Source organism: Marmota marmota, unplaced genomic scaffold (assembly GCF_001458135.2).
Source record: "Marmota marmota marmota unplaced genomic scaffold, marMar, whole genome shotgun sequence".
Lineage (NCBI taxonomy): Eukaryota > Metazoa > Chordata > Mammalia > Rodentia > Sciuridae > Marmota > Marmota marmota.
This window is the reverse complement of record NW_026000082.1, coordinates 40,819,301-40,831,867: the sequence shown is the minus strand read 5'-3', so window position 1 is coordinate 40,831,867 and position 12,567 is coordinate 40,819,301. Positions and strand designations below refer to the sequence as shown.

At 40.7% G+C, this 12,567-nt stretch overlaps 1 protein-coding gene across 12 annotated transcripts in view; it reads right to left on the bottom strand.

Annotated features, from left to right (window-relative positions):
• The window catches only part of Ubr4 (ubiquitin protein ligase E3 component n-recognin 4), a 128,183-nt gene that overhangs the window by 76,297 nt on the left and 39,319 nt on the right, over positions 1-12,567 (bottom strand). For all 12 annotated transcript variants that reach the window (XM_048816232.1, XM_048816222.1, XM_048816225.1 and 9 more), the window contains exons 27-42: positions 11,547-11,644; positions 10,660-10,817; positions 9,570-9,779; positions 8,551-8,652; positions 8,152-8,252; positions 7,708-7,906; positions 7,161-7,349; positions 6,601-6,664; positions 5,445-5,636; positions 4,884-4,954; positions 4,491-4,638; positions 3,845-4,072; positions 2,820-2,990; positions 1,707-1,889; positions 750-908; positions 259-411 (exon numbers count right to left, since the gene is read on the bottom strand). In XM_048816232.1, the coding sequence (XP_048672189.1) occupies positions 259-411; positions 750-908; positions 1,707-1,889; positions 2,820-2,990; positions 3,845-4,072; positions 4,491-4,638; positions 4,884-4,954; positions 5,445-5,636; positions 6,601-6,664; positions 7,161-7,349; positions 7,708-7,906; positions 8,152-8,252; positions 8,551-8,652; positions 9,570-9,779; positions 10,660-10,817; positions 11,547-11,644 (2,426 nt within the window). The remainder of the gene's footprint in view (positions 1-258; positions 412-749; positions 909-1,706; positions 1,890-2,819; positions 2,991-3,844; positions 4,073-4,490; positions 4,639-4,883; positions 4,955-5,444; positions 5,637-6,600; positions 6,665-7,160; positions 7,350-7,707; positions 7,907-8,151; positions 8,253-8,550; positions 8,653-9,569; positions 9,780-10,659; positions 10,818-11,546; positions 11,645-12,567) is intronic.

Sequence of the window (12,567 nt, the reverse complement as noted above, 5' to 3'; positions counted from 1 at the left end):
AATATCTTCTACTCTTCCTCAAAAAATGAGTGGGAAAGAAACACACAAATTCTGTATCAATGTCAGAAAAGTGGATACTTGGTATAGTGAGGACAGAAATAATCAATTACACACAGAAAGTACCTACTCAGAAACATTAACAAAAAGAAAAAAACGTTGTGTTTTTTGATTTCTGGGGGAAGAAGCTAGCATATAATGGAGATCAGATATTCTAGATTTGTAAGCCAGGACAACATCGTCATAGAGGTGTAACTGTACCTTTACAAAGTCTGCAGTGACGATTGCTAACTCAGTCTGTGAGCCAGGCAACCACACGGCTTTGATGATGAAGTTTCCTGTCGCCAACTGGGGATGCAATACCAAGTGATCCGAGACAGAGCCTGAACTACTGAAGGTGAGCACATGGCAGTCCTGAACACAGTTTAAAGATAAAGTGGTTAAAAGGTGATTTGACAAGTAGACAAATTCATCTGAGTTTTCATGCTTCCTCTTCTTCCCTGCCATTCCCTGGCTTAAGACAGTATTTATACTGTCTAGTAACGTATTCAAGTTTGCAGAACACACACAGACTGTTCAAACACAGGGAAATCTGGAAGACCTGGAAAAAATCCAAAGGAAGATTTCTTCTGCATTCCAATAGCATTTAAGCTTCCATTCAACAATGAGTAAGAAAAACTGGTGCTCAGAACAGGAGAGAACATGACTAGGGCACACAGTTAAGATAACCAAACTGGGATCAGAATTCTTACCTTCAGCCCACAAACTGCAAGATAGTCCTCCTTGCAGGGATTTCCAGTGAGGCTCAACACAGTAAATGGAACTGGGGCAGAAGCCAAGCGGGTCAGCGTCAATTTCCTTTTGCTGGAATCTGCTTGCTTTAGGAGTGCAGAGAGCTGCAGAACAGTGATCTGCAAAGGAAACATTATCAATTCATTCCCAACCCTATTCTTCTCAGAGAACACAGGGCACATGACAAAAATTCCTCCAGTAGACATGTTAATCCACAGGCTTTTTTTTTTTTTTTTTTAATGGAAAAGTCTCTTAGGAAATTTCTAGACAAATATTAGCCTCTATTTGTTCTGGCAAAAAAAAAAACACACAAAATGACTTCGAGCCCCACTTCCTAAAAGGGCATTGAGTAGTAATAAAACCAACTTTTCCTTGTAGAATCATTTCACAAAATAGTTCCCTATGTCATTCTGTCCTTTCCTAGTTTTCTTTGAAACTGTTTTTGAAATATTTTGTAGCTCTTTTAAGGATCATAGTTGTGATGAGAGAGGATAGAATCCAGAAAAGCATAAGTTATTAAGCACTCTTCCAACTTCTACTAGTTCCATAAAACACAAATTTCCCTGTCCTTAGAAAGCCAGGAAGACAGAGAAAGACTGAAAAAGAACACTGGGTCTTCCTATGAAGGCTTTAATCTTTCAGCTTGTACCCTTATGGAGTGACCTGCTAGTCCCTGTAAATTTCCTAAGAGCATAAGATGTCTAAGATGCTTTGAGTGGGAATTTACAAATAGGAACAGTCTTTGTCCTACTTATATCTGCTCTAATCAAACAACTCAAGGTTCAAGTAGAAAAGTTCAATGAAATCTGTCCCTAACACACTTCTAGAACCCAGTGTGACCATGGTCACCTCTTTATTCTGCTTGGGGTTTAAAACAAGCATGACCTAAATAAGTGGGAAGGAATCCAAAGACTCACCTTGCCCTTCTCATGACTGACAGCCAAATGCTGGCGACGCCCATGGGGGGAAGAGAGCACACACATAGCCACCCGCCTGAGCACATGAGCGCTGATCAGCTGCCGTATGGTCTGGCCCTGGTCTCCACTATAATTCATCCGAACATTCTCAAAGGCACCTTCCTGAGAGCCTAAGGTGGGAACCTGGCAGAGGAAAGCAGAGAAAGCAGGCAGTAATAAGCAACGAAGGTCCAGTGGATTCATACAGCACTTACATGCCATGCACTGCACAGTTCAGTCATTCAAAAGCAATGGGTTCCAACCTCCCACTCAGGCACATCTGGGTAAATCTGTCAGGCATTTGTCAGCCCAATAAGAACAGTGCAGTCAAGTTTTTCCTAAACTTAATCAATACAACGTACTGGTCTCTTATAAACTGATTTTTAATAAAATACCAGAATATATACGCACGTGAGTGCTTCCAAATGAATACTACTCCCTTAGTAATAGCCACCTTGATAGATCCACTCAAGGGTCTCACTCATATTTGTTTGTTCCTCTTTAGAAATTGCCTTAACTTCACTTCCTACTCACTACTGCTACTAAAACGACCAGAAAGACCACACTGAAAAGTCATATTCAGTGCTGAGCAGCTGGTTTTAAAGTGAATAATGACTTATATCTGATAACCATATAACCATACCTATCCTATGAGGAATTAAATGTAAATTGTCTAAAGGGCTGTAATCAAAAGAGGACAAGAGAAATCCTGAGGAAGGATACACAATAAGGAGGTTTTCTATTTCATATAAATAACAAATTTCTATTATAACTGCCCCAAAGTGGAGTTCCCACATCTTGGGGGTTCACATACTCATGAACTACGAAGAGGACTTGGATCAGCCAGGTTGACTTAAATGCCCCGATTCTCTTCTTTTGAGGCATGCCTCACATGTTGATTATGACATTGTTTATAGTACAATTGGGGGGAGAGGGTCATATCTTAGACACTAAGTCCTGAATGGTCTGGGGTTGACTTGTAAGTGCCTTCCTCAGAGGATCTAGCACACTCAGGTATTCCAACCAACTTGCTGGTTCCTATAACAACCAAATTTCATGCCCTGACACACTCACCATTAGCTGGTCTGTCATCTCAACCACCTTGTCCACTGTGTGCAGCTCACTGAGGGCTTTCTGTGCCCGGCTACTACTTCCCACAGCAGAAGCCTGCTGAAAGTTGGTCTGAATGGCATCCATAAGGAAGTTGAGCATGTCTAACACGAGAGGCGCGAAGGAGAAATTGGCCTGAGAAAAATCGAAATACAAAAGTGAAAAAGAGAGAGAGCGAGAGAGAGAGAGAATGAGAATGGGTCATACTCATAATATTCTTGCCAGTAACTGCCTTCAGAATCCAGTTTCCTCACTTCCAGTTGGATATCCTAACCAAATCATCATCTCCTTCTCTCCATAATCCTGGATTTGATTCCAGTTAATATGCTACCATGCTACTAATTCTAGAGGAATATTTCCAAACTAGGTGCCCAAAAGAGAAACCCTAATGATACAAGGCACCCAGCAGATATAATAAGCTAACTTCTCTCCTATATATATAGGGTAGGAAAATTGAGAAAATAATCAAATCATTTTCTGATTCTGGACTCCAAATGAGAAACCCAGGCCAAGAAGGGTGCTCTACTGCTGGGTGCGGTGGGGCACGCCTATAATCCCAGCAGCTCAGGAGGCTGAGACAGGAGGACAAGTTCAAAACCAGCCTCAGCAATGGTGAGGCGCTAAGGAACTCAGTGAGATTCTTTCTCCAAATAAAATACAAAATTGGCTGGGAATGTGGCTCAGTGGTTGAGTGCCCCCGAGTTCAATCCCCAGTACCCGTCCCCACCAAAACAAGGAAGAAAGAATGCTCTAGAGTATTACAAAACTAAAAGTTATTCTCACACCAACCCCTGCACTACTAATGCTCCTCAATCATAAATCCTTCTCTAGAGACTGATCACACATACTATTTATATTGCACTGTGAAAATTAAGAGAGAAAAAAAGAAAACAAGCTGCAAGGGGAGCCCCAGGCATTACTGACTTTCACACTAACTTGCCAGGCTCTGAACTCTTTCTACTGTACCAGGGACCATCTGGAAGTCCCACCTGGTTCTGTAGCTCCTCCCGGCAGCCCTCTACTGTACGGCATAGGCTGCTCTTCTTGGGCTTCTCTTCGTCAGTGATTTTTCCATCACTGATGGTGACCTTGGCCTTGTCAGCTGGTGAAGTGCTGGCATGGCGCACCAGACTCTCTGAAACCCTGGGTTCACTCTGAAATGCCGACTCCTTCATGGTGGAGCTCATGCCACTGCTAGGAGTTCGCTTCACCAGTGCCTAGGGACAGAAAACATCAAGGTCCCTCAGCTCTTGCCAGAGCACAGATGAAATATTTCCTAAGATCTTGGAGCCAAAAGAGAAATTACCTAAGCATGTATAATTATTCAAAATACTAAAATTCATGGTATTTACCTAATATCTAACTTTGCTGCCCACATGTAGCGTCAAGCTTTGATTATAACATCTGCAACTGTGGAGTTCTTAGGAAAAAACTGACTGCAAGATCTAAAGAGGCTGTGAGTTCTAATATTCCAAGTGAAGTGCCACAACTGTACAGATCAGGAACAGAACATGAATATGTTCATAAACCCAGGTACCATGGAGGTGATGTGAAAATTTTCCAGTTTGGATTAAGTATTCTAGTGTCACTAATAAGTCACCCTTTATGGTTCAGAGAAGGTTGTAAATCTCTTACCAAGCAGCTGCCATCTTCCTTGGCTCCACAGTCACAGAAGAAGGATCCATATTTGGCATAGGAAATCTCGTGATCCTTATGGCACACCTTAGCACATACTGTGCACACACCAACCCCGTCCACCATTTTACAGGTGTGACAGTGGTACCTACAAAAAATAAGAACCAGCAAGCAAGCTCAGAAGCATCAAACATCGGAGCCTAGGGTTGGGGTTGTTAGAGCGTTTGTCTCACACGCTTGAGACCCTGGGTTCGATCCTCAGTACACATAAAAATAAACAAACAAAAATAAAGATATTGTGTCCATCTATAATTAAAAAAATTTTTTTAAATTTTTATTAAAAAAAAAAAATCAAAGCCTAGCAAATCCTCATCTAAAATGAAGAGCACTTACCAATGCTGGTTCATGAATTCTTTCTGTGTGATCGTAAAAGTGCAGAGTTTATTGCAGAGAGAATCTTCATCCTTAAAGACAATAAGTAATTTTAATCAGAAATCTATTCCTCCATATAGATACTCAGAAAACCACATGAGCTTCCATACTCAATGAACAACAGAAACCTATCCAAATTGAAACAGCCTACTGGCTGGAAATCTGCAGCAACCTCAAGTACAACCTCAGGATATTGTGGTTAAGAGAAAAATCAATGCACTCCCATCCCCATGAAGGACTCATCCCTGAAGTTCTACTTTGGATACAAAGTAAAGAAGCAAGACAAGTGATTCTGAACAAAAGAAAGGCATCTGCTTATTGAAATCCCTGAGAGATTAATTCCCCATAGCTTGCTCCTGCAGGCTTAGAAAAGCCAAACCAGGCATGAAGCATGGGAATTGGAAGAAAGGAATAGGGTTGGAAAGGTTATGAAGGGGCTGGGGAAAGTGCCAAAGGCTTATTAGCACACTAGCCCTGACCTTAAAAGGCTAACTTAAAGGGTACTAAGTACTCAGTACTTACTGAATCCTCAGCCTGGGAATCTTCCTCTTCCACTGCCAATTCCTCCACCCAGTCTGAGTCCACCTCGATGGCTCGCTCTTCACCATCCACTGAGAGGTGACTTGGCCCTTGACCATTACTCTGGCTCAGGGCATTCGTGACATCAGCCAAGTAAGACATAATATGGCACGTGCACTCCAAGACTACCACATGCTACAAGAGAAGACCACAACCTCACAGAAACTTGGTTCTCCAGCTTAATTATTATGTAAACCACATTTTCACAATAAGGATCAGAGGAATGGTATACAGGCAGGGAAGAAAACTAAGATCATTTTAATTATCTATTTCCCCAGCTCTTTCCACTATCTACACATAGCTAGTCAGTAAGTTGTAGTGAATTAGTGTACATTCATTTGTTCTTAAGCACAAAAATAACTCTTCATGAAGTCTTATAAAGCAGAATTGAAACTGGGAGAATGAAGTAAAATTGGAGACAAATCATTCAAGACAAGACCAGATCATAAATCCAAAGAGGCTTTCATTGGCCTTTTCGCTTACCATCTGCTTTTTTTTTTTAACCATTGTGAAAGTCATTTTAATTAATTGAACTAATACTAATGCAGAAGGGAAGCAATCGCTTTAGAGATAAAGAGAAAAAGTTTCTAACAAACAACTGCAGGTAATTAGTTCATATTTCCCTAAAAATACCAACAGACTATCAACAAAGACTCAGATGTCTAAGCTCTTTCCTCTGCACTGTGACATTTCAGTGCAAAAAGGATAACGATGAGGAAGAATGGAGGGAGAGATGAATGCTGCTGTGGTATCAGAGACCAATTATCTGTCCCTGGCCACCACATCAGATTCATGAGTTAGGTGGTAGAAAAAAGTGCTTGAATGCAAAATTTCTCTCAGTCTCAATCTGAGAGAAAGTCACTGTGTTTTCAGATGTATTCTGGTGGATCTTTACCAGGACATTTCCTTCCTATCACTTCTTGCCACCTGGAAGAGGACTGAGGGCACACAGTCAGGAATGACATACTGCTAGGTCCTGAGATCATCAGCCTCATCCTCTGCAGGCTAACCCAAGCCACAGAAAGGAGAGGTTTCCACTCAATCACAAAGACAAGATCATCTCCCCCAACTCCCTGTTCCTACTTCTCATGTTTCTTACCTTTCCATGCATTACGCTGGCATTCAGTTTCTCAACCACATTCTTCTGTGACAGGTATTTCTTGCTGTCCCAAAGTGGGGGAGGGAGAGGAGAGGAGAGGGAAACATTAAGTTATCTAAGTCATCAAACGAAGGAAAAAATCTTTATGAGCCTTGAATCAATTTGTGGACACTATAAAGCAAAAATATCCTCAGAAAAATATAAGAAATATAGCTATATATCTTGGAGGGCTCTGTTCTTAGGGCTACCATTGACATTTGGCATATTTTCCCAAGACTTCTTAAGAATAATAAGCAGGATTTTATTTTCTCTACTAAGAAAATAAAGAAGCAAGGCACAGTGGCACATGCTGTAATACCAGCAACTTGGGAGAATTCAAAATTCAAAGTCAGGCTTGGCAATAGTGAGACCCTATCTCATAAAAAAATGAAAGGGCTGGGATGTAGCTCAGTGGTAAAGGACCCCTGGATTCAATCCTGAGAAGAGGAGAAGTGAGGGGTGGGAGGGGGGAGAGTAGGGGAGGAAGGGAAGGACAGGGTCCTCTAATTTCAACATCTTACCATCTGCCCAGCCAGTCCACAGCAGCATTATGAAGCTGAAGGTGACCAGCACCTTGACCTGCACTGGCCAGAGTGGCCATTACAACCATGAGTTCAGGGAAGCCAGTGCCATCACCATTGGCCAGCATCTCTGTTGCCATGGGGGTCAGGGTGCCCAGAAGCACAGCACATACACCTTCTCCAACTTGGCTGGTAGAAAAGAAAGAGCAAATTGGTGAACTACCAACAGGAACCTGACTCTGTGTATTTCAAATTTGTAAGAGCAATTAGAAGAAGTTTTGATTAAATATTAAATATGTGGCTCTACACACCAATCTCAGCTTTGGACTGGGGCTACTATAGCACAAAACATTCACTGAGGTTGCAAATGATGGACCAAGTCATTCCAGAGGGTTTTTTCCAAAGGAAAGATCAAAAAGCTAGACTAGAATCCTGAAGTCCATCGAGGGGCAAATACAGAACCACTGAAAATGCTAAGACTAATGCCAGCAAATGCTCTCCACAGATTTCTGGGATTATTAGGGACACAACACACACGTGTGTCTACCTGTTTTCTCGAACAATGTATGTGGTCAGTAACTGTAATAGCTGCCGGTTCTCCTGAATTACATCCAGCTGATCGGAATCTTTTGGGGGCGATGTAGTCATACGAGTGAGCCAGGCCTGCAGGCGCACAGGCTCCACACAAGCCAGCTGTGCCAGTGAGCCACAGAGATGTAGAAGGCTGGGGTTAGGGCTCTTCTCAGCTAGGAACAGACCGAGAGGTTACAGTCCATAAGGAAGGGCTGGGAAAAGGCAAGAAGGCGACAAACAGAGAGCCAGAAAAGGGGAAAGGCTCCAAGTAGTTTCTACTTCCTTCCCAACTTTCTCTGAGGGATTCTCTCCACTTGTTAGCATTTTCATGCGGCAGTTAAACTCAGGCAGAAGATAGGCAAAGTATTAGCTGGACATCAAAGTTCCCATAAGAAGATTACTAAAAGCTGTCACTCACTCAGCTGGAAGAGTTTAGTGAAGAATTTCAAGACTCGGTTACAGAATTTAGCAGAAAGGTTCTCATTGGCTGTTGCCATCATGATCTGCACAAGTTCTCCACTGGGAGGCAGGAGGGGGAAAAATGGAAGAATCATGTTAAGCCTCATATGAAAGGAATCCATCTCTATTTTTTCACAATCTCATCTCCTCTAGGGAAGATGGTCACTCGTCAGTCAGCAACACAAGGTGTTCATGAAATCCAGCCCCTGTTTGATAACCCCGAGGAGTAAGCAATTAACCCTCAAGAGAGACGCACAAGCAGGACTTATGTATTGCCTGAGAACACCTAAATGAACTGTTCCTTGCTCTCAGGAGACATTCAAAAATGTTCACACTAAATAAGTAAAACACATCTCACCTGTCAGAGAAAAACTCCTCCATAGCTTTCCGGGCCTGGCTGCTTTCCAGCTGCTTTTCCAAATACTGGAGACATTCCTCCAAGATGGATTCATCCAATCCACTAAGGATTAAAAGGAATAATTAACTGTCAGTAATAAGATCTGTTTCAATGTCTTCCTCATACTGACTCTGAAAATCTAAGCTGTTTACAACTCGACCTTGAGGGAAATTTCCAGTTGAATTTTGTCAAAATTTAGCAGAAAGTCTGGCACTCAGCAGGTAGTCAATAAATGTTTAATGAATGAATAACAACACCTCAATTTTATTTTACTAGCCATTTTCTTGGGAAATTAAATAAGAAAGGCACCTGAAGCCTAGAGTACTAATCCAGATTTGGCCAATAATTTTTGGAGGAGGAGACATTTCAGATGAGTCATTTCTACATAGCTAAACTGTCTCAAATTCCTTATTTAAAAAGAAAGAAGGAAAGAGAGGAGCAAAAAAAGGAGTTGCTTATGAAAACCTAGACTCAAAGACACAGGATATCCCAACACTTAGACCCTTGTATTATACGCAATTCTCGAAGTAGTAAGCACAACATGACTTTATTTATAGCGTTTACCTACATCAACACAGCATAAAATACCAATGTCAAACAATGAGCAGGACCTCCAATTCCACAGACCACCCATTTCAAAAGTATGGTGACCAAAATACTAAAAACTAATTTTTTACAGTGTTCCCCTGTATATCTATCTCATCACACCCAGTCCAGTAATTTGTTCAATTGTCTCCGAATCAGAACATTAAACCTTCAATTTTCTGAACATTTATTCCTAAGAATTGAATCACAAAAGAGGACTCCAAATAATTCTTCACACATTTCCACAAGAATGCAAAATGCACACAAGCACAGAATTTCTAGTTGAAAAGCACAGTAGTAACAAGCTCTCAGCTAATGACACAAAAACAACAGTAGTGGTACATCTCCAGGAACAGCAGTCTCGGGAACCTGACTGCTTCCTCCATTAGGCTCACCTGTTAGGATCTGCATGATTAGCCAGAATATTGTAACAACCAGTGATTAGCTTCTCATAAACACGAGCCAGGAACTCATCAGACTCTGCAGGGCCCAAGATGCGTTCCAGAGAGTTGCTACTGATCTCAGCAACACTCTCAGTGCTTGACTCCAAAAGAAGGGGTAGCAAGGTCCTAATGATCTGTGGTGGATTCATCTCATCTGACCACCTTCAGCAAAGAAAATGGAACTATGTTAAGTGAATATACAACTACTCCAAAACTCTGCAAGGCAGGATAATTCAATTATTTATTGGGGCTTTTATTCCAGTCTTCTCCTTGATAAGTTTTCTACATACATATTATCATGCAATTTCATAATTTAATATTATTTCAGAAGAAAAATCATTTTCATATGAAAAATACACTTAAGCATCAAATTAATAAGATACATGTTTATAATATTCAAAAAGTAACTAAACCTTATAAAGTAATCCAAACTAGAAGGTTTTCTGGATGAACTCTCAGAAATCTGACTACTCGGTCTGGGGTTGTGGCTCAGAGGTAGAACGCTCGCCTACCATGCGTGAGGCACTGGGTTCTATCCTCAGCACTACATAAAAATAAGATAAAGATACTGTGTCCACCTATAACTAAAAAATAAATATTAATTTGGAAATATGACTACTCATACAGCATTGAAGTGTAGGACTTTACCTGTGACCTATGTACAGGAAGACAAACTGTGCCTTCCCTACTCCTTAGGAAGGCAAAGTCTAACTCCTGCAATGACACTGGAGAAACATTAGTAATAGTCCCTATCATGTGAACATTTAAACCCAAAGCACCTCCAAATCACAATACAGTTTTTTGCCTCTTCTGAAACATACTGTACGGAAAGAAAGGCAGTCCTCTGCTGCCCTTCAGATCTGAGTTTTTAAAAACCATTGTAAGATTAAGTGCTTACCCTCTACTCTAAAACAGCAAATTCTCTTGGATCAGGAAGGATATAAGAAAACCACTGTTGTACAGTTATAGAGACTCTCACTATCCTTAAGCTACAGCAAAGCACAGATGTACAAAGCAATAAAGTCTAGGTACTGGTACTCACACAATCAGATCTCCAGTCAACCTGACGAGTGAGAGGAGAGTATGCTTCAGAGACGCTGCCAGGGGCAGGCTTTGGCCACAGAGTGTTCCCAAGTGAGCAGCCTGCACAGCGCTGATGTAACTCTCAGAAGGGATGGTGTCATTGGCAAAAGCATTGCGCTAAAAGAAAGCAAATCAGATGTGAATAGACAGATCATCTACCCTGGATAAAATTGTCTAGTGGGAAAAAAAAGACATAAATTAAGGCTCCACTGAGGTTTATAAACTGTGGCCTCTACCCAGTATACACTGTTATTCATCCTAGGAAGAAAGACAGAGGGGTTGGAGGGCAGTTCACAAATTCTATTAAGTACAAAGTTAACAAATGAAACTAACACCCAATACCAATTCCAAATGAGTGGAATATACAATATACTACATTTAGCAGTAAACTACTATCTGCCTGTAATAACTGAGATGGAGGTGGATTTTGCAATGCATCTGATCTCCATTACACAGATTATAATTATACTTGTACCACAGCTCTGGGTGATATAAACAGAGGTCACAATTACAAAGCAGGGATAATAAGATTATAACACTTCACATTTCCAAAGAACTTCAATGGCAGAATAATCTACTAACAGAGGTTGTGTGAGCATACACAAAGATCAAGTAAACGAAGAGAAAACTCAACAGCATCTAAAAGCTTAGAAAATCTAAGTTACTACATAAAATCATGGCAAAAGGAGAAAGTTCCTGACACATAACCTAAAGTGAAAGGAAACCGTTGACACTTACAGCAAATAAGTTGCAGCATAGATCTCTTTGCAGGTAAGAGTGAAGAGTAAGAACAGAACACAGAACAGCCTGTGTTCAGCATCTACCCCTAGAACACCCATGACTCACCCAAGAGCCAATGTTAGGAAACTCATTGGTGTTGATATTATTCCAGGACTCACACACAGCCTGCACCGAAGATGGCAAATTCTGAACCAAAGTTGGACCTGGAGGCAACGGAAAAGACAAAAAATCATCACAAGAAAAAAAGGAATGACACACAGCATTTTAAAAGCCAAGTTCAAATGCAGAAACATTATAGCTCAGACTATCAAAATAATTACTGGGACAGCTGAGATAGATATTCTAATAGCAGTACTATGTCTAAGAACCAGCTAATTGCTTACTAGCTAAGAATCTCAATTGTAAGGTTTTCATTTTCCATTGTTATCTACTTTCTAACCTTGCAAGTAAAGACAACTGAAAACAAAGGGAGGGGGATTCATTTTAGCAAATCAGGCTAAAATCACCATTAAACATCTGCTCCCCCTTCTATAAGCAAGGAATCTCTTTTCTCCTAAAAACAAATCTGGAGGCCAGAGATCATAAATGCACATTAAGAACAGCATTCTATGAAGAACATTCAATGATACTGAGACTCTGAATAATAAGAGTATTTAAAGCTTGACATTAAGAAAAACACAAATTGGCCATAAATTTTAAAGGGTAATTTCTGCACCTAATTCCAATGCTGCTCAAGTCCTTTGACTCTCCACTCTAATAAACTTCTTCTAGATCATTCCTAACACAGGAAAGACATTATTTCAAGCATGAAATAACAGGATGGCTAGTTTTTCTATTCTCTGTAAGTGAAAAGAACACAAGATCTCTGATAAAGGTAAAACAGCCTTCTACTTCAGAACAAACTGATCTTGGTTTAGATCCAAGTTAGCTGCACCATTTGCAAGATGTAGGATTTGGGGCAAATAAACTGCTTTCTCTAAGTCCCAGTTTTCCTATTGAGTAAAAAGGAGATAATAATACTTTACTTCCTGTGGTTACTGTGAAGTTCAAAACAGACAATCCTTTGTAAATGTTTTGACTCACAGTAAGGCAAATGCTTGTAAATGCCAGTAGACAGGTAGAGAGA